Raw genomic sequence first — 26,918 nt, forward strand, 5'->3', positions numbered from 1 at the left:
GACTTTTGTTGGCAGAGTAATGTCTCTGCTTTTAAATATGCTATCTAGGTTGGCCATAACCTTCCTTCCAAGGAGTAAGCATCTTTTAATTTCATGGCTGCAGTCACCATCAGCAGTGATTCTGGAGCCCAAAAAAATAAAGTCTGACACTGTTTCCACTGTTTCCCCATCTATTTCCCATGAAGTGATGGGACCAGATGCCATGATCTTAGTTTTCTGAACGTTGAGCTTTAAGCCAACTTTTTCACTCTCCTCTTTCACCTTCATCAAGAGGCTCTTTAGTTCTTCTTCACTTTCTGCCATAAGGGTGGTGTCATCCGCATATCTGAGGTTATTGATATTTCTCCCGGCAATCTTGATTCCAGCTTGTGTTTCTTCCAGCCCAGCGTTTCTCGTGATGTACTCTTCATATAAGTTAAATAAGCAAGGTGACAATATACAGCCTTGACGTACTCCTTTTCCTATTTGGAACCAGTCTGTTGTTCCATGTCCAGTTCTAACTGTTGCTTCCTGACCTGCATACACGTTTCTCACGAGACAGGTCAGATGGTCTGGTATTCCCATCTCTTTCAGAATTTTCCACAGTTTATTGTGATCCACACAGTCAAAGGCTTTGGCATAGTCAATAAAGCAGAAATAGATGTTTTTCTGGAACTCTCTTGCTTTTTCGATGATCCAGCGGATGTTGGCAATTTGATCTCTGGTTCCTCTGCCTTTTCTAAAACCAGCTTGAACATCTGGAAGTTCACGGTTCACGTATTGCTGAAGCCTGGCTTGGAGAACTTTGAGCATTACTTTACTAGCATGTGAGATGAGTGCAGTTGTGCGGTAGTTTGAGCATTCTTTGGCATTGCCTTTCTTTGGGATTGGAACGAAAACTGACCTTTTCCAGTCCTGTGGCCACTGCTGAGTTTTCCAAATTTGCTGGCATATCGAGTGCAGCACTTTCACAGCATCACCTTTGAGGATTTGAAATAGCGCAACTGGAATTCCATCACCTCCACTAGCTTTGTTCGTAGTGATGCTTTCTAAGGCCCACTTGACTTCACATTCCAGGATGTCTGGCTCTAGGTGAGTGATCACACCATCGTGATTATCTGGGTTGTGAAGATCTTTTTTGTACAGTTCTTCTGTGTATTCTTGCCACCTCTTCTTAATATCTTCTGCTTCTGTTAGGTCCATAACATTTCTGTCCTTTATCGAGCCTATCTTTGCATGAAATGTTCCTTTGGTATCTCTAATCTTTCCCAATCTGTTGTTTTCCTCTATTTGTTTGCACTGATCGCCGAGGAAGGCTTTCTTATCTTTCCTTGCTATTCTTTGGAACTCTGCATTCTGATGGGAATATCTTTCCTTTTCTCCTTTGCTTTTCACTTCTCTTCTCTTCCCAGCTATCTGTAAGGCCTCCTTAGACAGCCATTTTGCTCTTTTGCATTTCTTTTCTATGGGGATTTTCCTGATCCCTGTCTCCTGTACAATGCCACAAACCTCTGTCCATAGTTCATCAGGCACTCTGTCTATCAGGTCTAGTCCCTTAAATCTATTTGTCACTTCCACTGTATACTCATAAGGGATTTGATCTAGGTCATACCTGAATGGACTAGTGGTTTTCCCTACTTTCTTCAATTTAAGTCTGAATTTGGCAATAAGCAGTTCATGATCTGAGCCACAGTCTGCTCCTGATCTTGTTTTTCCTGACTGTATAGAGCTTCTCCATCTTTGGCTGCAAAGAATAGAATCAATCTGATTTTGGTGTTGACCATCTGGTGATGTCCACGTGTAGAGTCTTCTCTTGTGTTGTTGGAATAGGGTATCAATATCTTATTCCCTTTTGTTGCTAAATAGTATTCAGCATATAAATGTTAAATGAATGAATTCATATTCATTTTGTATGAATACACTTCATTTTGCTTATCCGTTCACCAGTTGATGGACATTTAGATTGTTTCCACTATTTGGCTACCATGAATAATGCTGCTATGAACATTCTTGTAAAAGTCTTTGATCATACATTTCTTTTGAGTAGATACCTTTAAGTGGAATTATCAAGTTGTATAGTAAATTTTTGAAAAACTGCCAAACCATTTTCAGAGTGGTCATACCATTGTGCACTCTCATGAGCAGGGTTTAAGGGTTCTAATTTCTCTATATCCTCAGTGACACTTTGATTATAGCCATTGTGGGGTGTGTGAAGTAGTACTTCATTGTAGTTTTAATCTGCATTTTTCTAAAGATTATTGCTGTTGAGCATCATTTCATGTACTTATTAGCCCTTGGTGTATCTTCTTTGGTGAAATGTCTATTAAAATCTTTACCAATGTTTAAATTGGAGTTTTTGTTTTTTTAAAGAATTTTTCAGTTTTAAGAGTCCTTTATATATATACTGAATACAAATTTTCTATAAAGCATGTCATTTGCAAATACTTTCTCCAAAGTGTGTGTTTTATCTTTAAAGATTTTCTCAATCCTTCTCTTTCCCAATTATCCTGTTTCAGTTAGTCTTCAGATTTGTCTGGTTTTCTCATTTAATATTCAACTGAGCTATTTCAGGTTGCTACCAAGTCTTGCAGTTTTAATTATAACTTTTTTCCCTCCTTCCTCTCAATCAGTACTCAGATCTTCAAACCTAGTCACTAAAATAGCTACAAACCTGACCTACTTGATTCTAGGCTCTTCTTTCTTTGGCACTATCTTATTTTCCTCGGCTATAAATGCATAGCTGCTTTTCTTTTGAAACTAACAAAGATTCCATATGTTTTAAAACTATGTATAATGAAAAAATTCCAAAATACAAAGTAGAAAAATCATACAGTGAAACTCATATGCTTAATGTCTAGATTCAGTAATCTTTAATTTTCTTCATATATATTTTTTCGAAACGATTTGGAAGTAAATTGCAGATTGTAAAATTTTACCTTTAAACTGTTTAGTCTGCATCTCCCTCTGACCTGCTGTGATATAGGACATCCTTATACATAGCCATAATGCCATAATCACACCAAACAAAATTAATACAATTTCTCCAATGTATTCTTATACCGAGGCCATATTTAAATTTTATCCATTGTCCCTCAAATGTCTCATGACTTTTTTCCTTCCTAAATTGTTACTGAGTTAATGACTCTTGTTATATTTATTAAACTTTTTAATTTTTAAAAAATCTAGAACAGCTCATATCTTGTGCTACATTTCTTGAGTTTCTTTCTCATGTCGTGACTTATTGAAGAGATCAAGACAGTTGTCATTTGGTATGAATTGTTTTCCCTATGCCGTTGCTCAATATGGTCCCATATATATTGTTTTTTGTACTTTTTATGGTTATAAATGTAAAGTTTACCCATTTTGGTGAATTTAGAAAATACTGCATAGAGGTAAAAATATAAATAGTTCTCATGATCTTATCACCTGGAGATTACTACAGTGAAAATTTTGGTGTTTTTCATTATAGTTTTTTCTTATGCAAATTTAAAAAATAGTTTAGATATCCTTATTATGTACTTTGTATTTTATTAATTTTCTCTTTGAACATAATTTTCAATGACATACACGCTGTTATAGTTGAACTCATGTTTACTAAATTTTCCCAATATTCCTAAACATTTACGTTCCTTTTGGTTTTTCACAAGTATAATGTAAACTGTGATAGATGGTTTGATTAGTGTTTTCTGTTTTTTTTCTTACAAGTGGGATTATTGGATTAAACTATATGAATACTTTAAAGGTTTACTAAATTGTTTTTCATGAAGAAAGCAATTCCATTATTTGCGCTCTATCAGCAGCATATGAGAACATCTTTCTCCACATTCTCTTGTCATATTGAGCATTATTATTTTATCATTTATTTGGTAATTTGATGGAGACAAGATGTGTTTTGACATTGTGTTAAAAGGTCTGATTTTTAACCATGTGAGTTCAAATTAGTCTTGGAGTATTTTCTGGTGTAATTTAGGCTTTAACTTCAGTCTCTTTCCACCCCCACATCCCCACATATCCATTCTCTGCTCCTGTTTATTAAATATTGTCTCAAGATACAAAATATTGGTCTAGTAATATTGCTGTCTTCTTCATTGCCTTGCTTTTGTAGACTTTGCCTGTCCTCAGAGGTCTCCCACAAGTTGCACTGTTTCAGTTTTCTACCTTTCATCGACTCTTCCTCTTTTGACTTTCTGTAGTCCTTAAGTTCATACCATATCATTTGATGCCACATTAGATTTAGTTCAGATGTTAAATATCACTAGTGAATCATACAGTGTGACTTCTTTAATCTGAGTCCGTCTTTTCCTGGTAATTTAGAATAATATCACACTGTTTTGGTAGGAATATCACTTTGCATCCAGAAACTTTTCAACACTTTGCCACTAGTCACTTAAAAGCCCCTAACATTTTCCTCATATTGAGATATCTGGTCTCTTGATGATTTTCTTTAATCTTAATTGTGTCAGTGATTTGTCCTATAAGCTCTTCCTCACTTTTAGATTTGGGAAATTTGGCATCTATCACACACCAATTTTGGGGGGAAAGATTGAATGTTATGGGACTAGATTGAGGATCATTTGTGAACTTTGTTTTCTCATTCTCAAGATAAATAGAATTATCACTAAATAATGTTTTTTTCTTTCTAAATGCCATAATACATTTTTTTTTTTGGACCTATGACATTTTGACCATATCTAAATTAATAGAATTTGTATAGAAATCTAGGACTTACTATATCAGGCTTAAATTGAGCAACTGTGATCTTATTGTCTAAAAATAGGATATTGAAAGACAATGTGGTTTGGTAGAGCCCACACTGGGCAGAAATTAGGAGCTCTCTGTGACCTTGGGAGAAATTTACATTTTAGGAGTCTTAGTTTCTTTATCCATAAAATTAAAAAATTACGGGAAAAGAACACAGGCTTTAGAATCTGACACCCTTTGCTTCTAATCCTCAACCTGCCATTAACTCCAGTGTGACCTTGCGAAGTCACATATCTAAACCCCCATCCTCGTCCATAAAGTAGATATGATATTATTTATCTCATAAAACTATTGTGAATATTAATGAAATAACGCATTAAAAGCCTTTAGACTGTTGTCTGGCACTGAGTTATTAATGTTAACTATTATTATTATATGAACTTTCATGTACCCACAAACTTGCAGAAAAGACTGGATTATATGACATAATAACTTCAGTAACTTGGGTATCATTACTGATAGAGAATGATTACTTTTAATATGCTGACTACCAGTTTAATGACTTAAGAGAATCTCTCTTTTTTGAATATTGCCTTCCCTGAAAAGTATTCCGGCTCTTGGAATTATCCATTGTGTATCATCTTTCCTGGGCCTTGCTTCCTAATTTATAATGTGAAAATGGAGTAATCAACATAATCTGGATTACTGTGTTATGGGATAGCTGTAATAGGTGACCTTTTAAAATTGTTAGTTTTTTCTTTTTCTTGTTGCCGTCTTCTTGTTTTTTTTTTTTCTAACCCAAAACTGTGACAGGAATATAGGACTTCTGTATCATGTGGCAGGAGAATACAGTACTTGGTAACTTATGAAGAAGACACTTTGAAATAGGGATGTCACAGTGCCACTCAAAATGTCCTGCTTAGGCAGACCCCTTTTTAACCTATGTAATACTCTGTACTCAGGTTTGTTGTTCAGAAGTTGGATTACTGAGAGGTTATACAAGATGCAGCTTGACAGTTTCAAGTTTATTTAGAAAGGCTGTGAAACATATGGAGGTTCAAGGTTAAAATAACGTTAATAGTGTTTTCCTATATCTCACTTTTATCTTTTTTTTTTAAAAAACTTTATTGAATTTGTTACGATATTGTTTCTGTTTTTTGTTTTTGGTTTTTTGGCCTCAAGGCATGTGGGATCTTAGCTCCTCGACCAGGGATCGAACCAGGCACTCCCTGCATTGGAAGGCAAAGTCTTAACCACTGGACCACCAGGGGAGTCCCTTATCTTCTTTTTTAATGTGTATTATTTCAGCCACATAAATGAGCAAATCAAATATCTCAAACCCATTTTTAAAAATTGTGGTAAAATACACATAACATAAACTTTACCACTATTTTGAAGGGCATTCACAATGTGCACCCGTCACCACCATTCATCTCCAAGATTTTTTTATCTTCTCCACTTGAAACTCTGTACTCATTTAAAAACTGATACTCATTTCAATACTAACTCATCCCTTGCCTCCCCACAGTCTCTGGCAGTCATCATTCTACTTTCTGTCTCTATAATTTGACTAAGAACCTCATATAATTGGAATCATACAATATTTGTCCTTTTTGTGACTGGCTTATTTCATTTACTTAGCATAATGTCTTCAAGGTTCATCAGTGTTTTAGCACATATCAAATTTCTTTCCTTTTTAAGACTGAATAATATTCCATTATTCAAACTGGATTTAGAAAAAGCATAAGGACCAGATATTAAATTGCCATTTGTAAGATCATTGAGAAAGCAAGGGAATAAAAACACCTGCTTCTGCTTCATTGACTATGTGAAAGCCATTGACTGTGTGGATCACAGCAAACTGTGGAAAATTCTTAAAGAGATGGAAATACCAGGCCACCTTACATGTCTCCTGAGAAACTTGTGTGTGAGTCAAGAAGCAACAGTTAGAACCTTACATGGAACAACTGACTGGTTCAAAATTGGGAAAAGGGTCCAACAGGGCTGTATATTGTCACCCTGTTTATTTAACTTATTTGCAGAGTACATCATGGGAAATGCCAGGCTGGATGAATCACAGACTGGAATCAAGATTGTCGGGAGAAATATCAACAACTTTATATATGCAAATGATACCTCTCTAATGACAGAAAGTAAAGAGGAACTAAAGAGCTTCAATGAGGGGTGAAAGAGGAGAGTCAGAAAACTGACTTAAGAGCTCAACATTCAAAAAACTAAAATCATGGCATGCAGTCCCATCACTTCATGGTAAATAGAAGGGGAAAAAGTGGAAGCAGTGACAGATTTTCTTTTCTTGGGCTCCAAAATCACTATGAATGATGACTGCAGCCATGAAATTAAAAGACACTTGCTCCTTGGAAGAAACACTGTGACAAACCTAGACACATACTAAAAATAAAAGACATCACTTTATTGACAAAGGTCCATATAGTCAAACTTAATGGTTTTTCCAGTAGTCAGGTACGAATGTGAGAGTTGGACCGTAAAGAAGGCTATGCACTGAAGAATTGATGCTTTTGAACTGTGGTGTTGGAGAATACTCTTGAGAGTCCCTTGGACAGCAAGGAGGTCAAACCAGTCCATCCTAAAGGAAATCAGTCCTGACTATTCATTGGAAGGACTGATGCTGAAGCTGAAACTCCAGTACTTTGGCCACCTGATGTGAAGAGCCGACTCATTAGAAAAGACCCTGATGCTTGGAAAGATTGAAGGCAAAAGGAGAAGAAGGCAGCAAAGAGTGAGATGGTTATATAGCTCACTGACTCCATGGACATAAATTTGAGCAAACTCTGGGAGATAGTGAAAGACAGGGAAGTCTGGTGTGGCATTCCATGGGGTCACAAAGAGTTGGACACAACTTAGTGACTGAACAGCAACAAAAGATTCCATTATGTTGTATACCCTATTCATTAATTAATTGATGGAAAACATGGGTTACTTTTATCTTTTGGCTATTGTGAATAATGCTGCTATGAGCACGACTGTTGAGGTTCTCTTGCTTTCCTTCCTTTTGGGCATAACCAAGACATGGAGTTGTTAGCTCATATGGTAATGCAGGTGCAAGTATTAGTTGCTCAGTTGTGTCCAACTCTTTGCAACCCGATGACTGTAGCCTGCCTGTTCCTCTGTCCATGGATTTCTCCAGGCAGAAATACTAGAGTGGGTAGCCAGTCCCTTCCCCAGGAGATCTTCCCAACCCAGGGATCGAACCTGGGTCTCCTGCATTGTAGGTGGATTCTTTGCCATCTGAGTCACCAGGAAAGCCCAGCTCATATGGTAATTTTATATTTAATCTTTTGAGGAATTGCTTTCTGTTTTCCATAGTAATTGCACCATTTTACATTCCCATCAGCAATGCACATGAGTTCCAATTTCTCCACATTCTTTCCAAACTTGTTATTTATTTGTTTTTGTTCTGGATAATAGGCATCCTTAATAGCTGTGGGTGTTAAGTACTACAGTGGGGCCCTCTGTATTTGTGGGTTTCACATCGATGGATTCAGCCAACCATGAAATTCCATCTGGGTTTGGTCAATTTGTGGACGCAGAACCCAGGGATGAGGAATCTGGGGATGGAGTGGGCTGACTGTACTGGTATGCGATTTTATATAAGAGACTTGTGCATCTGTGAATTTTGGCATCTGGATCTTGGAACCAGACCTCCCCTCCACCCCCAGAGATACTGAGGGATGGATGTATATCATAGTTTTGATTTGGATTTCCCTAATGACTAGTGATGTTAGTCATCTTTCCTTGTGCTTATTGGCCATTTGTGTATCTCTGGAGAAATGTTTTTTCAAGTCCTTTCCCCAAATTTGGTGAGGGACTTTTGAGGTCCCAGTGTCAGAGAAGCTATTAATATTATGTTAAGCTAGCTAAGATAATGTTACAGGGTATTAAAGTTGTTGAAGAAAAAAACCATGAGTCGTATGCAGACATCTTCAGTGTCTCATTCGTCACTGCCTGAACTGCACTTTTAAGTCATGGTTTTTACCTTTTTTCCCTCCTCTTTTAAAAAAAGAGAAAACAATTGTTTTATGTATCCAACTTGGTAATATAGGGGAAAAAGAAAAGGAAACTAAGGGAGGTAATAAGAGAAATAAATCAAAAACTAGAAAATATTGGAACTAATAACTATAAAAACTAGTTTTTATTAGAAAGTTAGGACATAAGAGAAACTGATGAGAACTATACTAAGAAAAGTAACAGAACTATAGTTAGAATCAGAAAGCATGAACTGTAAAAAAAATACACATATTCAAAAATTAGAATTCTATGCTCAGATTATAAATATGGAAATCTCAATGTAAGGGTGCTATGTAGCTGAGTGGCATTTTATTTTGCGTATTTTTAATCAGATATGGTCTTTTAATTTTAGTTTTCCAGTAGTTCTTTTCAGAAAAGTATGTAGATATTTTATCCAACTTAGTTTTTAGCATAAACTTTTCTCATTTTGTGTGTGTGTGTATGTGTGTATATGTGTGTGTAAGTAGACATCAAATACACACATTTGATCAATAAGTTTAATTCCATTATAGACTTAGAGTAGACGTTTCTGTGGCAAAACTTTGCACATAATAATTTCATTACTGTGCTCCCTATCTAAGACTTTCAAGAAAGCACAAATTATCAAAATTGTAATAGGAAAATGTAAGAATAGATTATGCTTATATATTTGGTGAATTCTGCCATTGACATTGGGCTTCCCTGTTGACTCAGATGGTAAAGAATATGCCTGCAATGCAGGAGACCCAGGTTCAATCCCTGGGTCGAGAAGATCCTCCGGAGAAGGAAATGGCTACCCACTCCAGTATCCTTGCCTGGAAAAATGCTGTAGACAGAGGAGCTTGGCAGGCTATAGTCCATGTGGTTGCAGAGTCAGACATGACTGAGTGACTAACACTTTTCACTTTCACTATTGACATTGAACAACTACTCTTTAAGGCTAAATTTGAATTTAATGCTGGATTTGGTTTTCTTCCTTTAAATTATTTGTCACTGTGTGTTAATTATATAATGCGAATTTCAGTAATGTAATGAAAAATAGGTAATATTTTTAACGTGAGGAAATTTAGCTCATCTTTAAAATGACTGCAAATAAGTAGTAATATGAAAGTAATATTTACAAGTATTATTTTCTTTCATTTTTCTAACAGGGTCAGCATATATCATTAGCACCCATTCAAAAACTTGAAGAAGCTCTGTATGAATACCAACCACTGCAGATAGAGACATGTGGACCACAGGTTCCTGAGCTTGAGATGCTAGGAAGACTTGGGTAAGTGTCTAGAAGAACTTTTCACTGAGGAGCTGATGTTTAGGGCTTTGTGGTTTCTGTTTAACACTTTAACATTGTTAGATTTTGAGTTTATAGAACTTTACTCTTTTGTAAGAAATGAATGGTGCTTAATACTAAGTTAATATATTACTTTTTCCTACTGTCTTATTAGGTCTTTTGAAATTGAATTGTGCTAGTTCCCTTTTAAGGATGTTATTGGCAGCAATACTGAAGTAGCTCTTCATTTTTGGCTCACTTTGTATTTTTTAGAAGTAGGGGCTTCGTTTATTAATAGTCAGCTGTAAGCCAGTGAAAATAGAGTTGAACTTGTCATGAAAAAGAGCAGATTTACTATCAGTTGTGTACAGTGAAATTATATTTATGAGAAATGAGCTATAAAATACATTTTGTCAAAGGGTATGATATAGGACTGGCCTAATGACTCAAAAGCTGTAGTATATGCATCCGTTTTGGAAATGAACTTGGGGTTATGGCTTTTGTGAGCCATGTGGATAATCATATTCTGTCTTAGGGGAACAAATGGGTATTTGTGTAATTGGAAAGTATAGGTACAAACTTTGTTGAATGGAGTACATTGGATCTTGATCTGCTGTCTCAATCTAAACTATTGAATAATCTGGAAATAGTTATTTCTTAATAAAATAGAATAGCTTAAAGAATATAATATAAAAAAGAAAATAATGAATACAGTGAAATGAAGTAAAAAAAAATGTAATTTAGAAAAGGGCCCCAACAACAAAAAGAAGATAGATGAAACAGATGGTAAAACCTACATGCATCTTCAAAACCACAACTGCAACCTTGAACATAATGCATTGTATTTTGCATATGAACATGGAGGCTCCAAGTTGAAATTACTGTTAGAATGGTAAATAATTTACTTATACACTATTTTCTTCAGTTTTGTAGTCTCTTAAAAGTCCTGTAACCTCCAAGCATAAAGTGTAGAGAAGTAAAATGAAGCCTAAAACCCCTATTGAGTTTGTGATAACAAAAGTATTAAATAATTGGCCCCATTTTCTCTGCATTTTCATTTTGAGACTCTGATTTCACATATGTAAAACCTTCTTATGTTGTTTTATAGTCTTGAATGCTCTATTTTGTGTTTTTTCAATTTTTTCTTGAGTTTGTGTTTCGAAAGTTTGGATAATTCTTCTTGTCCTATCCTCACAGTTTACTTATTCTTCTGTGCCCTTCTTGTTGATAAGCTCATCAAAGGTGTTCTTTCTGATATTGCAGTTTTCATTTCTAGCATTTACATTTCACTCCCCTTTGTAATCTCCATCTTTTTGTTGAAATTTCCTATTTGTACATATTATCCACTTTTCCCACTAGTCCCTTCGGCTTATTAATCGTGTTATTTTCAAGTGCCTCTTTGATAGTTTCATCGTCTCTGGGTTGAATTCTGTTGATTATCTTATGCCTTAATAATAGAGTTGTTTTTCTTGCTTTCTTGTGTTTATTGTAATTTTGTTTGAATATTGGATAGTCTGTGCAACAAAACAGTAGAGACTTGAGATAAGTAAAATTGATGGCCAGAAATATTTGTCCTTTTTTCTGTCAGGCCATTAATGTAGAGAGTTGAGTATCAAGTCTGTAGTTTGATCTCAGTTTTGTTGTGCCTGAAGTTATCATCCATGTATCATAGGCTTCAAATTCTTCCAGCCGTGATCTGTTGTGCCTAGTATGAGGCCTGGAGTGCTGGAGGGTTTTTCCTACCTAAAATTCTATTTGAATCTAAATAAAGGACACAGGATCATGATTTTATTTTGTTTTAGTGGTTGGGGGACTTTCAGTTATTACTGACTATTTAGAATATAGTTAGTTCCCGGATTCTAGAAGTATATTTTCGTCTCTCTCAACAAAGACTGTGCAATATATTCTGTATCCACAACAGTTAAGAGGACAAACTGTTTAGATTACCAGTTTGTATGTATTTCAAGATTGACTATAAATTTCAGCTTTCTGTTGCTAACTGGTGGAGAAATTTCTAGATCGTCAATAGTGATGTCAGAATTCCCAAAGAATCATTGACTTTTTCTTGATGTAAAAGTATCTACCAAAATGTGTCTCACACCTTCCTTCTCTCCAGACTTTTATCTTAAGAAATGGATTGAATTCTATACTGATAATTTCGTTTTGGGAACGAGGATTAATTAGCTCAGGTGGTCTCTTTGGTGACATGTTATGAGTTCATACTTAACATTTGCCGAAATAAATGCTAAATTGATTTCTTATCTTACTAGTTCATTTTCTTTTCTGGAATTATTATTTAAAGCCATATGCTTTCTTCTTTTTTAATAATTACTCTAGATCTAAGATGTAATCTAATTTTCAGAAGCACTTGGAAAGAAACTGAAGTTGCTCAGTGAAGTGACTTTTCAAAGAATAATTTGGTATCTACAGAAGTACTACTCTTAAGGTACAAGGAATATAAACTTTAGTTGACTTAAGGTATAGTCGTTACACATCTGTTCTAAGGTTTGTCCATATCTTTGTTTCTTTGTTAGAGGATTACATCTACTAAACCTAAGGTATCCCTTTACAATGGGCTCTCTTCCTTCCCATAAAACTCTTAACTTCTATTCTTCTTTCTTTTACTGTTACAACAAATTTTCCATTTTATATTATGTTATCCTATAGAGGAGACAAGTTTAGTTTCTCTAGAGGCAAACTACCTTATCTCCACTTCTTCTATCTGTTTTGAAATCTGTATGATATGATGAAGTTAAAAATGCTACATTTTGTAGCTTCACATTAATTGGTACAAAACTATGGATGTAGACACTTTCAAAATAATTTTAATTATATAATTTTGGGAGTATGTGGCATGAGGTCTTTGGAGGCATTGTGTCTTCAAAGAACTACATTTGTGTCATATATAATTGGAAAAAGGATAAAATTGAAAGTACATTGCCATGAGATTTTAGGTAATTTTTACTGGAATTTTTCCTAAAGTTAGTTAAACTTGGGAAGTAGATGAAGAATAAATGAGAATTTCTCATTAAGGAGGGTATTATAAATATGTAATTATACCTCAGATTGCACTGGCAGTATTCTTCAGGTTTGCTCAAGGCAGTATGTCAACATGTTTTATTAATTCTGTACTAGTGGGAGCAAGCATTGGAGAAACTTAACTGCTAATTGACATTCTCCAGACTGCTGCTTTAGTGGTTAGTTTAGTAAAGTCTCATTGATTGGCATTGTGAAAGTGTCTTTTTTAATAATCAACTGGCTTTGTAGTTAATATTTTACTACTTCCCAGCCAAAGAAGAGTATTTCCCTTAACTAATATAAACTACAAGCATTTATCAATTTAATTCATCATATTATTTAGTCAAATATCACTACTGTTTTAAATATATAATTTATTTAATATGAACTTTTCATTCATGAACCTACTACAGAAATAAGGAAAAGCATTTTATAGAATAAGCTATAATCTTTAAGCAAGATGTATATTTTTCACTTTTCCTTATTTGTGAATTTAAGTGAACCATTTGCTACCAGATTGCTGTAGAATAAAATTTTAATCTTCATTTCTGTAGAACATTTTTGTATGTTTCTCTGTGGTAGAATGTTGTAGCCAAGTGCATACATTCATTTCTGTCTCTTCTGTTAACATGACTGATGTAAGTTCCATGCTATCAACTATGAGAGATTTAAATAGACAAACTATAGTAGTTTAATATCTAGAGTCCTTCCTAGCCAGTTGATGAGATTATTTACTTATTATTGTGAAATCAATTGTGAAAAAAATTGTGGTTGTAATGACAGTATTGGATTAACTCAGTTAACTAGAACCTGATGCTAATTAGAAGAAAGTTTCTTGTTTGATTTCCATCAGCACCTGTCAATTTTGTTTTCTTGTGTGGCCATAGGTGACACAGATAAAAATCAAATTCCTGAACAGAAGTAACTGACCTGTTACAAATCCGTTATGGTTATTGGCAAAGCAATTAAAATGTTCTTTCTTCAGAGAATAGGATAGGGTATAGTTCCCCTAAAATAGAAGATCCACCTGTCTACCTTCATCATAACCCTGGAGATTTTTTGTCTTCCTTTCTTCCTTCCTTCTTTTCTTCCTTCAGTTCTTTCTTTCTATCTGTGTCTTCCTTTCTCTCTCTCTCTCCCCCTCCCCCTCTCCCCTCTCTCTCCCTCCCTCCCTCTTTCCCTTCCTTTCTCTCTCTCTCCCCCTCCCCCTCTCCCCTCTCTCTCCTTCCCTCCCTCTTTCCCTTCCTTTCTCTCTCTCTCCCCCTCCCCCTCTCCCCTCTCTCTCCCTCCCTCCCTCTTTCCCTTCCTTTCTTTCTCTCTCCCCCTCCCCCTCTCCCCTCTCTCTCCCTCCCTCCCTCCCTCTTTCCCTTCCTTTCTCTCTCTCTCACTCCCTCCTTTTCTTCCCCCTTTCCTCCCTTTCCCTCTTTCGAAAGTTTAGTTGATTTAGAGTATTAGGTATGCAGCACTGTGAGTCAGTTTAACCTATACAGCATATTAAAAAGCAGAGACATCACTTTGCCAACAAAGATCTGTATAGTCAAAGCTATAGTTTTTCCAGTAGTCATGTATGGATGTAAGAGTTGCACCATAAAGAAGGCTGAGCACTGAAGAACTGATACTTTAGAATTGTGATGTTGGAGAAGACTCTTAAGACTCTCCTAGACTGTAGGGAGATCAAACCAGTCAATCCTGAAGAAAATCAACCCTAAATATTCACTGGAAAGACTAATGCTGAAGCTCTAATACTTTGCCACTTGATGCAAAAAGCTGACTCATTAGAAAAGACCCTGATGCTGGAAAAGATTTAAGGCAAAAGGAGAAAAGGGCAGCAGAGGATGAGATGGCTAGATAGCATCTTTGATTCAGTGGACATCAATTTGAGCAAACTCTGGGAAATAGTAGAGGACCGTGGAGCCTGGTGTGCTGCAGTCACAAAGAGTCGGACACAACAACTGAACAATAACAACAAATAAATATTTAGATTAATTTCCACTATAGGTTATTATAAGATATTAAATATAATTCCCTGTACTATGCAGTAAATCCTTGTTGCTTATCTGTTTTATGTATAATAGTTTGTATATGTTAGTCCCATACTCCTAATTTATCCCTCTCTGTTCTCTTTCCCCTTTGGTAACCATAAATTTGTTTTCTGTGCCTGTGACTGTGTTTCTGTTTTGTCTCTGGATTCATTTGTAGTATTTTTAGATTCTACATTGTAAGTGATATATATTTGTCTTTGTCTGACTTACTTAGATTGATATTCTCTAGGTCCATCCATGTCACAAATGGCAATATTTCATTCTTTTTTATGGCTGAGTAATGTTCCATCATGGGTGCATATATATCCTTAGGTACAAGATTGCTGGATCATATGGTAGCTCTATTTTTAGTTTCTTTAGGAACCTCCATATATTCTCTATAGTGGCTGCACTAACTTACTTTCCAACAGTATAGGAGGGTTCCCTTTTCTGCACACCCTCTCCAGCATTTGTTATTTGTAAAAGCTTTTTGATGATAGCCATTCTGACTTGTATGAGGTGATACCTCATTGTGATTTTGATTTGCATTTCTCTAGTAGTTAGCAATGGCACCTCACTCCAGTACTCTTGCCTGGAAAATCCCATGGACGGAGGAGCCTGGTAGGCTGCAGTCCATGGGGTCGCAAAGAGTCGGACATGACTGAGTGACTTTACTTTCACTTTTCACTTTCGTGCTTTGGAGAAGGAAATGGCAACCCACTCCAATATTCTTGCCTGGAGAATCCCAGGGACCGCGGAGCCTGATGGGCTGCCGTCTATGGGGTCGCACAGAGTCAGACACGACTGAAACGACTTAGCAGCAGCAACAGTAATTAGCAATGTTGAACATCTTTTCTGGCTGTTGGCTAGCTGTATGTCTTCTTTGGAGAAATGTCTATTTAGATCTTCTGCCCATTTTCTGATTGGGTTGTTTGTGTTTTTGATACTGAGTTGTGTGAGTGGTTTGTGTATTTTAGATATTAACCCCTTGTTGGTTGCATTGTTTGCAAATATTTTCTCCCATTTGGTAGGCTGTTTTTTCATTTTGTTTATGGTTTCCTCTATTGTGCAAATATATTTTAAGTTTGATTAAGTCCCATTCATTTACTTTTGCTTATTTCTTTTGCCTTGGGAGACTCATTTTAGAAAATATTGCTACAATTTATGTCAAGAATGTCTGGCTTATGTTCTCCTCTAGGGTTTTTATTGTGTCATGTCCTATATGTTGGTCTTTAAACCATTTTGAGTTTATTTTTGTTTAGAGTTTGAGAGAGTGTTATAATTTCATTGATTTCTGTTTAGCTGTCTAGCTTTTCCAGTGCCACTCACTGAAGAGACAATCTTTTCTCATTGTATATTCTTGCCATTTTGGTTGCAGATTAATTGGTGATAGATGTGTGGGTTTATTTCTGGGCCCTCTCTTCTGTTCCATTGATCTCCATGTCTGTTTTTGTGCCTGTACCATGCTGTTTTGATTACTGTAGCTTTATTGTCTGAAATCTGGAAGGTTTATGCCAAGCTTGCAGCTACTTTTCTTGGTCATTCTTTTGCTCTTAAAAATTGATAAATTGGAATTTTACATGTCACGAATTTGAGATGAGATATTGAACATATTCTAAAATTTTTTTGTTTTAACATTCTCTTTGTCTTCCTCCTGAAGCCTTCCTCATTGTTGCCAGAGAAAACTTTCTAATATATCAATCTGGCCATGTCTCTATATTATTAATATCCTTCAGTGGCTCATCATTATCTGCATAATCTGACCCCTATGTACCTTTCTAGCCATATGCCCCAGTCCTCTCATCATGGTGTTTCTTAAGAAACTCATGGTGTCTCACAGTTTTGTGTCATTGCTTGTGCTCTTTCATTTCCTTAGGAAACTCTTTACCTTTATGATTGTGGCATAGCCTCAGTAATTTCTTTATCTCTTTTACTCCCTATGTATGAATTTTCAATTGTCTATTTTTGTCCCACATTCTCTTTTCTACTGGAGTAATATTTTTACTTAATTTTATGTCAGCCCTATAGTATGACTACTAACCTTCAAAATTTAAAGTTTATCTTATATTGTTTATGATGTGAATTAGTTTTTTTTGTTTGTTTGTTTAAAGATCAGTTTTGTTTTTGTGAAGCTGGAAATTATTCAAAATAATGATATTTTCTTTTTTAGACTTTTTATGGGCATCATGGACTTTGTACCTGTTTTTATTTTAATTGAAATGTTGATTTATATTATGTTAATTTCTGGTTACAGCATAATGATTGAGTATTTTTATAGATTGTTTTCCCTTTAAAGTTATTACAAAATAATGGCTATGTTTCTTTTGGTGTACAATATATCTTTATTCCTTATCCATTTTATACATAGTACCTTTTTTCTTTTTAAATTTTTTTTTTTTGAAGGATAATTGCTTTACAAAATCTTGTTGTTTTCTGTCAGACCTCAACATGAATCAGTCATAGGTATACACAGATCCCCTCCCATGTTCTGCCCCAACCCACCCCTCTAGATTGATACAGAGCCCCTGTTTGTGTTTCCTGAACCATACAGCAAATTCCGATTGGCTGTCTATTTTACATATGGTAATGTAAATTTCCATGTTACTCTTTCCATACATCTCACCCTCTCCTCCCCTCTTCCCATGTCCATGAGTCTGTTCTCTATGTCTGTTTCTCCATTTCTGCCCTGTAAACAAGTTCTTCAGTACCATTTTTCTAGATTCCATATATATATGTTAGAATATGATATTTATCTTTCTCTTTCTGACTCACTTCACCTCATCAGAACTGACTTAAATGTGTTCCTTTTTATGGCTGAGTAATATTCCATTGTGTATATGCACCACAATTTATCAATTCATTTGTCGATGTGCATCTAGATTGCTTCCATGTTCTAATTATTGTTAATAGTGCTGCAATGAACAATGGGATACATGTGTCTTTTTCAGTTTTGATTTCCTCAGAGTATATGCCTAGGAGTGAAATTGCTGGGTCATGTGGTGGTTTTATTCCTAGTTTTTCAAGGAATCTCCATATTGTCTTCCATATCAATGTATATCAATGTACATTCCCACCAACAGTGCAAGAGCATTCCCTTTTCTCCACACCCTCTCCAACATTTATTGTTTGTAGACTTTTTGATGATGGCCATTCTGACTGGTGTGAGGTGATATCTCATTGTAGTTTTGATTTGCATTTCTCTGATAATGAGAGATGTTGAGCATCTTTTCACGTGTTTGTTAGCCATCTGTATGTCTTCTTTGGAGAAATGTCTGTTTAGATCTTTTCCCCACTTTTTGATTGGGTTGTTTGTTTTTCTGGCATTGAGTTGTATGAACTGCTTGTATATTTTGGAAGTTAATCCTTTGTCAGTTGTTTCATTTGCTATTATTTTCTCCCATTCTGAAGGTTGTCTTTTCACCTTGCTTATAGTTTCCTTTGTTGTGCAAAAGCTTTTGAAGTTTAATCAGGTCCCACTTGTTTACTTTTGTTTTTAATTTCCATTACTCTAGGAGGTGGATCATAGAGGATCTTTGCTTTGATTTATGTCATTGAGTGTTCTGCCTATATTTTCCCCTAAGAGATTTATAGTTTCTGGTCTTATATTTAGATCTTTAACCCATTTTGAGTTTATCTTTGTATATGGTGTTAGGAAGTCTTCTAATTTCAGTCTTCTACGTGTAGCTGTCCAGTTTTCCCAGCACCATTTATTGAAGAGGCTGTCTTTGCCCCATAGTATATTCTTGCCTCCTTCGTCAAAAATAAGGTACCGATAGGTGCATGAGTTTATTTCTGGGCTTTCTATCATATTCCATTGGTCTATATTTATGTTTTTGTGCCAGTACAATACTGTCTTGATGACTGTAGCTTTGTAGTATAATCTGAAGTCAGGTTGATTCCTCCAGCTTCCATTCTTCTTTCTCAAGACTGCTTTGGCTATTTGGGGTCTTTTGTGTTTCCATATGAACTGGGAAATTTTTTGTTCTAGTTCTGTGAAAAATGCTGTTGGTAATTTGATAGGGATTGCATTGAATCTGTAGATTGCATTTGGTAGGATAGTCATTTTCACAATATTGATTCTTCCTACCCAGAAACATGGAATATCTCTCCATCTGTTTATGTCATCTTTGATTTCTTTCATCAGTGTCTTATAATTTTCTGTGTACAGTTCTTTTGTCTCCCTAGGTAAGTTTATTCCTAGATATTTAATTCTTTTTGTTGGAATGGTGAATGGGATTGATTCCTTAATCCCTCTTTCTGATTTTTCATTGTTAGTATATAGAAATGCAAGTGATTTCTGTGTATTGATTTTGTATCCTACAAATTTGCTAAATTCACTGATTAGCTCTAGTAATTTTCTAATACTGTCTTTAGGGTTTTCTTTGTACAGTATCATGTCATCTGCAAACAGTGAGAGCTTTACTTCTTCTTTTCTGATCTGGATTCCTTTTATTTATTTTTCTTCTCTGATTGCTGTAGCTAGGACTTCCGGAACTATGCTGAATAATAGTTGTGAAAGTCGACACCCTTGTCTTGTTCCTGATCTTAGGGGGAATGCTTTCAGTTTTTCACCATTGAGAATAATGTTTGCTGTAGACTTATCATATATGGCCTTTACTATGTTGAGGTAGGTTCCTTCTATGCCCATGTTTTGAAGAGTTTTAATCATAAATGGGTGCTCAATTTTGTTAAAGGCTTTTCTTGCATCTATTGAGATGATCATATGGTTTTTATCGTTCAATTTGTTATTATGGTGTATCACATTGATTGATTTGCATATATTGAAGAATACTTGCATTCTTGGAATAAACCCAACTTGATCATGGTGTATGAGCTTTTTGATGTGTTGTTGAATTCTGTTTGCTAAAATTTTGTTGAGGATTTTTGCATCTATGTTCATCAGTGTTATTGACCAGTAGTTTTCTTTTTTTGTGTTGTCTTTGTCTGGTTTTGGTATTAGCATGATGGTGGCCTCGTAGAATGAGTTTGGAAGTGTTTGTTCCTCTGCAATTTTTTGAAAGAGTTTTAGAAGGATAGGCATTAGCACTTCTCTAAATGCTTGATAGAATTCTCCTGTGAAGCCATTTGGTCCTGGGCTTTTGTTTTTTGGGGGGATTTTTGATCACAGCTTTAATTTCAGTGCTTGTAATTGGGTTGTTCATAATTTCTATTTTTTCCTGGTTCAGTCTTGGTAGATTGAACTTTTCTAAGAATCTGTCCATTTCTTCCAGGTTATCCATTTTATTGCCATGTAGTTGTTCTTAGTAGTCTCTTATAATCCTTTCTATTTCTGCATTGTCTGTTGTAACCTCCCCTTTTTTATTTCTAATTTTGTTGATTTGATTCTTCTTTTTTTCTTGATGAGTCTGGCTAAAGGTTTGTCAGTTTTGTTTATCTCCTCAAAAAACTAGCTTTTAATTTTATTAATCTTTACTATTGTTTATTACATTTCTTTTTCATTTATTTCTGCTTGGATTTTTATGATTTCTTTCCTTCTACTTATTTTGGGGTTGTTTTAGTTCTTTTTTCAGTTGTTTTACATGTAAAGTTAGGTTGTCTCTTCGATGTTTTTCTTGCTTCTTGAGATAGGATTGTATTGCTATACACTTCCCTCTTAGAACTGCTTTTGCTGCATCCCATAGTTTTTGAGTTGTCATGTTTTTATTGTCATTTGTTTCTAGAAATTTTTTGATTTCCCTTTTGATTTCTTCAGTAACCTGTTGGTTATTTAGAAATGTGCTGTTTAATCTCCATGTATTTGTGTTTCTTTCAGTTTTTTTCTTATAATTGATATCTAGTCTCATAGCATTGTGGTTGGAGAAGAGGCTTGATATGATTTCAGTTTTCTTAAATTTACTGAGGCTTGATTTGTGACCCAAGATATGGTCTATCTTAGAGAATGTTCCATGTGCACTTGAGAAGAAGGTGTATTCTAATACATTAGGATAGAATGTCCTGAAGGTATCAGCGAGATCTATCTCATCAAGTACCTTTTTTCTTGATCCTACACCTGTATATTGCTTCTTCCTACTTCCTTCTCCTTTCAAATCACAAGTTTGTTTACTGTATCTGTGAGTCTGTTTCTGTTTTGTTATGTGCATTCATCTGTTTTATGTTTTAGATTCTACATATAAATAATAACTGAGTTTTTGTCTTTGACTTATTTCATTAAGTATAATACTCTTTAGGTCCATCCACATTATTGCATATGGCAGGATTTCATTCTTTTTAATGGCTGACTAATATTCCATTGTGTGTGTGTGTGTGTGTGTGTGTGTGTGTGTGTGTACACATACATCTTTATCCATTCATCTGTTGTTGGACATTTGGGTTGCTTTATGTGAAGTAAGCTTAATCTTTGAGCAGTAAAATATTTTAATGATGTTCTGCCAATTTTCAATTGCTCTGCTACTTAGGAAGTCCTAAATCAACACAAAGCTTTATATATATTTATTTATATTCTAATTTTTTGGTATATTAAATTTTTTTCAATATTTACATGTGATCACTTAATCCATGTAGAATGTATTTTATTTGTAAGGAACAGTAAAAGAATCTTTACTGCATTTTTTTCAAATAGTAAATCTATTGGCCCAGCATAATTTATTCATTAGTCCTTTCTTTTCCCCCCTATTGATGTTTTAGATTAACATTCTAGGATTTTTGGTCCACTGACCTTTCTTTGCCATTAATCTGTATTTCAGTTATTTAACCACATCACTTTCTTATTAATTTAAATTCATGATATGTTTTAGTATTAGTCATATATTTATTTCTATTGCTATGCATTAAATTATCACACACTTAAGTGGCTTGAGACAATATCTACTTTATCTTGTTTTATTATCAGTGTCTGCAAATTATGAGCCTGGACATGGGTTACTTGGATCTTATACTCAGATTGCATGTGGCTGCGATCAAAGTGTCACCAGGTGCTGTGGGTCCATGTTAGTGAGGTTTGGGGGTTGTCTTTCAAGCTGATTCATATTTTTGGTAGAATTAGGTGTCTTGCCGATTTAGAACTCACAGTGTCTTTCATCTTTTTCAGTGCTAGTAGGAGAAAATCTTTTTGAATCTCTTCCTTTTTTAAGGGCTCCTACCTGTTTAAGTTTTGTCTACTTAGATAATTTCCCTTTTTATTAATTCACAATCAACCAATTTGAGATCTTAGTTACATCCCCAGAATTTCTTTTGCCATATAATATAATCTAAGGATTGAAATTCACCATATCCATGAGGATAAAATCATGTAAAGGTACACACAATGGGGTGGGAATCTTGGGGGCTGTCTCAGAATTCTGCCTACCACAGTGGGGCAAGTCTTCCTTTGCTCTTTATGTTTTTCAAAGTGTTTTAGGATCTTTAAACATTTATTCTTCCAAGTAAACTTCGTTGGCCAAAGCAAAAAAGCACCCTATAGTCCTTTCAAATTTTCTTTACGTTTGAAAATTTTTATTATAGGATATTATGAAGCAAATAATATACCACAGCAAGCCCAAACACCTTAACAAGTAAGACATGGCCATCGTTATTACCCTGTAGATTCAACCAAGCACTACTGTTTTTGGTATTTCATTTGGAATTGCTTTAAACTGACAAGTTTAAAGTTTATTGAGTTTTCATATATCTTACACATTTCTTGGAAATTAGTTTTTGTTATATCATACTTAGGATGGTGTAGTTATAAAATTGTTTTCATTATGCTTTCTTACTGGTTCTTGGTTAAATACGTTTTCATTTTGTATATAGCTGTTTTACTGAGAATTTTACTTGTTTTTTAAGGTGATGAGGTTTTCAATCTGGAAGCGAGTCATCTGAAAAATAATGAGTTTTTTATTTTAAATGCTCTGTGTCTAATTTCAGTTTCATATTTTTTTGCATTTGACTAGAACTTCTTAACTCAGTGTTACACATTTCAGATGAGTGCAGTTTTTCTTGTGTCTTGTTTTTTTGGTGAATGCTTCAAGTGTTTCATCATTAAGTATCATGTTGGTTGATTAAGTGATTTTTCTTTCTTATGTTGAAATTCTTTTTTAAACCATGTTGTAGAATTTCTGTTTTTTGGTCAGTCTTTACCTATTGACTTATTATACTTGTATTGTCAAAGGATAGATAAAAGGTATTTGTTTTGTTGGCTTTGTTTTTAATTCTGTATATTAAAGTTTATATATTAGCTTTAGAAAAATTTTCAACAACACTAGAAAATCAAAGAATATGGAGAAGTACAGAATTCACAAAAACTTCAATATATATGTGTATATAGTATTATATATACTTTGTTGTAATTATGAAAGTATTACTAAATTAACTTCTTATGGCTATGACAGCAAAATGTCTTTAGTATCTTTTTTTGTTGGCATTTGAATTAGAAATCAACTCACACATCTATCATGAACCTTTGTGCTTAAAGGTCTAGTCTGTCACTAGTCTGGCAAGTTTTAAATATTTTTTTGCAATCATGGAAAAAAATATGTTTCTGCCTGAAGCAGTTGTCAAACAAGCTTCTTTCATCGACAGTCAGACACAGGGCAGCTGAATGAGGCTGTTTAGTCTAGAGTAAATGCTCACAAGATTACAAGGTCACCGAGGAAATGTAATTGTGTAGTTGATTCCAGATATAGTCTTTTGTAGTGAGGACTTTAAGACTATTAAATCATAGTATTAATTAAATATATACGCTAAAAGTAAGCTCAGAAGAGCAGCAATAAGTTAATAAATTATTTAGTTTAGTAATTAAATTATAACTATAAATTATTACCAGAGAAGGCAATGGCACCCCAGTCCAGTACTCTTGCTTGGAGCAGTCCATGGGGTTGCTGAGAGTTGGACACGACTGAGCGACTTCCCGGAGAAGGCAGTGGCACCCCACTCCAGTACTCTTGCCTGGAAAATCCCATGGACGGAGGAGCCTGGTAGGCTACAGTCCATGGGGTCGCTAAGAGTTGGACACAACTGAGCGACTTCACTTTCACTTTTCCCTTTCCTGCACTGGAGAGGGAAATGGCAACCCACTCCAGTATTCTTGCCTGGAGAATCCTAGGGACGGCGGAGCCTGGTGAGCTGCCGTCCATGGGGTCGCACAGAGTCGGACATGACTGAAGCGACTTAGCAGCAGCAGAGCGACTTCACTTTCACTTTTCACTTTCATGCGTTGGAGAAGGAAATGGCAACCACTCCAGTATTCCTGCCTGGAGAATCTCAGGGACGGGGGAGCCTGGTGGCTGCCGTCTGTGGGGTCGCACAGAGTCGGACACGACTGAAGCGACTTAGCAGCAGTAGCAGCAGCATAAATTGTTGCAATGAAATATAGTTTTAATTCAGATTTATACAGGACCCTAAAAAAGGAAATTCCATTTATTATTGGAATTTGCTCAGTTTCTACCAAATCACTGTAAAATTCAGTTGACTCTGTGTATCTGTATGTAATTGTCTCCATTGGGGAATGAAGCTTCATAGTATTTAGCTCCTACTATTTGAGAAAAGAATTGATTATTTATCAGTTCTTTTACTTTTGTTATTCATTTGATTATTATTCGTTTGATTATGAAGCACCTCCTATGTGTCAGTTACTCTTCTAGGTACTAAGAAAACAACAGTGAGCAAAACAGAGAGGACACCTACTGTCATGAACCTTACATTGTATTGGGATAAAGTGAACAATATAAGCACACGGATGAATTTGTCAGATGGCAGTATTTTGGAGAAAAGGGATATGTAGTGACTGGTGTAGAGTGCTATTTTTACATAGGTAGCAGTGGAATCTTTTGTAGGATAATATTTGAATAGACATGAATTAAGCAAAGAAGCCAATCATGTGATGTTATGAGGAGAGGCAGAGGAACTGTAAGTGCAATGGCCCTGAGGTGGGCTTGTATATAAGGATGAGAAAGGAGTCCAGTGTCTGCAATAGCATGAATTGGAGAATGGTAGGAGATAAGGTCGGAGTGGTAGCAGGTTTTTTATGTAAGAAGGCAGACTGGGCCCAGTTAGATCACATAGGGTATTTTTTAACTGATGGCCAAGACTTGGGCTTTTATTGTCAAGAAGATGAGAAGTCATAGAATTTTGAACAAAGGTGTGTCATATGACTTATATTTAGAAGGGTCTGTATAGGAGAAGGGTGGAGTGAAAGCAAGAAAAGTTACAACTGTCCTGGATAAGATTGTAGGGGCTTATACTAAGATGGTAACAGTGTAATTACAAAGAAGTGGTCAAGTTATGAATGTAATTTTGATGGGATAAAATAGTGAATTTTTGATGGATTGGATATGGGTGTGTGTTGTGTGTGTGTGTGGGGGGGTTATTACAAAAAAGTTGCTCCCGGGGTTATATCTGAGGTAAAAGTTGCCATTTAAATATGATAAGGGAGATTAGGGGGAAGGGTTCTCTGAGGCAGACAGTTGTGTGAGTTGCTTTAAGTTCAGTTATTTATCAAATATTGAAATAAAACATGTGTCTAAAGAGCTGCAAGAACTGGGAAAAATCCTTAGCAGTTCTCCTTTTTTATGGGAGAGTGAACTGTTATGAGTTCACTACAAGAGAAGCCAGTACAGAGTGAAAAATGAAAGTCTTTCTCATTCTTACCCCTTTTTCCAAGAACAACCACTGTTGTGTTAATTGGGATTCCTTCTAAAAATAAAAATATGCATATATGTAAAAAAAAAAAAAAAAAGAGAAGCCAAAGAAGAAAACTCTTCTGTGCTCATAGTCCATGTCTCTGGGTAGTACAAAGCTAGGACTACATTATTAGTTTCTTAGTACATTTTCTCTGCTGTACCTTATAGCCAAGGCCATCCTATATACAGAGTTTTCAAAATATATACAGAGTTTTCAAAATATGACTGGGCTTAATTTTTATTATGCTTTTGTTGTTGTTAGTCGCTAAGTCGTGTCCGATTCTTTGTGACCCCATGGATTGCAGCACTCCAGGCCTCCCTCTGCCTTGCTGTCTCCCAGAGTTTGCCCAAGTTCATGTCCCTTGAATCAGTGATGCCATCCAACCATCTCATTGTCTGCCACCCTCGTCTTTTTTTGCCTTCAATCTTTCCCAGTATCAGGATCTTTACCAATGAATTGGCACTTTGCATCAGGTGGACATAGTTTTGGGGCTTCAACTTCAGCATAAATCCTTCCAATGAGTATTCAGGGTTGATTTCCTGTAGGATTGACTGGTTTTAGATTATTTTAATTTCAGATTGTGTTTCTAAAGGCAAGTGATTCAAATTATGTAGCAACTTTTCTTATTTTATTCTCAAATAAATGAAAACAAAATTATTCTGTGCTAAGTACAAGCCACGGTTTCAGTCTCCATTTTTTTCCCATGAGGAAAATAGCACTGAGGGCATTGTGAGTCACAGGTCTTTGAGTTGGAGCTCAGGTGAAGTTGCCCTGACAGCAGAGATGTACGGGGTGGGGTGGTAGGAATGGTCTGTTACAGGTACAGGCAATAAGGGTTGCATTGTCTATAGAGAATTGGAAAAAATAATATAAGAAAACCAATTAAAAGTCGTTTTTGGTTTTTTTTTAAATCAATATATACTAGCAGTTCTGAACAATGTTAGATTTCAAATACTCCTTCCTGAAAATGTCTTCTTTTGGTCCATGTTCTAAACAATTGCTGTTATTACTTTTAAATTTCATAGCATGTAAGTAAACTTCCAATGTTAGTATTAGTCTCTCAGTCGTTTTCAACTCTTTGCAACCACATGGATTGTCACCGCGAGGCTCCTCTGTCTGTGGGATTCTCCAGGCAAGAATACTGGAATGGGTTGCCTTTTCCTTCTCCAGGAGATCTTGACCCAGGGAACAAACCCTGCTCCCCCGCATTACAGGTGGATTCTTTACTATCTGAGCCACCAGGGAGAGGTGGATGAGCTTCCAATGAGCACATCTTTATTTTTTGT

At 35.5% G+C, this 26,918-nt stretch overlaps 1 protein-coding gene and 1 long non-coding RNA gene across 4 annotated transcripts in view; both read left to right on the forward strand.

Moving 5' to 3' along the window:
- Positions 1-26,918, forward strand: part of MNAT1 (MNAT1 component of CDK activating kinase) — a 212,771-nt gene that overhangs the window by 112,212 nt on the left and 73,641 nt on the right. For all 3 annotated transcript variants that reach the window (XR_014059389.1, XM_081509798.1, XM_081509799.1), the window contains one exon: positions 9,858-9,979. Coding sequence is in view for 2 of the 3 variants with exons in the window: in XM_081509798.1 (XP_081365924.1) it covers positions 9,858-9,979 (122 nt within the window). In the remaining variant the exon portion in view is untranslated. The remainder of the gene's footprint in view (positions 1-9,857; positions 9,980-26,918) is intronic.
- LOC145512029 (uncharacterized) lies at positions 22,328-25,657 on the forward strand. The gene is made up of 2 exons (XR_014058250.1): positions 22,328-23,888; positions 24,033-25,657. It is a non-coding gene; the product is annotated as an uncharacterized LOC145512029 (long non-coding RNA).

The sequence above is a fragment of the Giraffa tippelskirchi genome, chromosome 7 (assembly GCF_054371585.1).
Source record: "Giraffa tippelskirchi isolate mGirTip1 chromosome 7, T2T-mGirTip1v1.2.pri, whole genome shotgun sequence".
NCBI classification, from domain to species: Eukaryota; Metazoa; Chordata; class Mammalia; order Artiodactyla; family Giraffidae; genus Giraffa; species Giraffa tippelskirchi.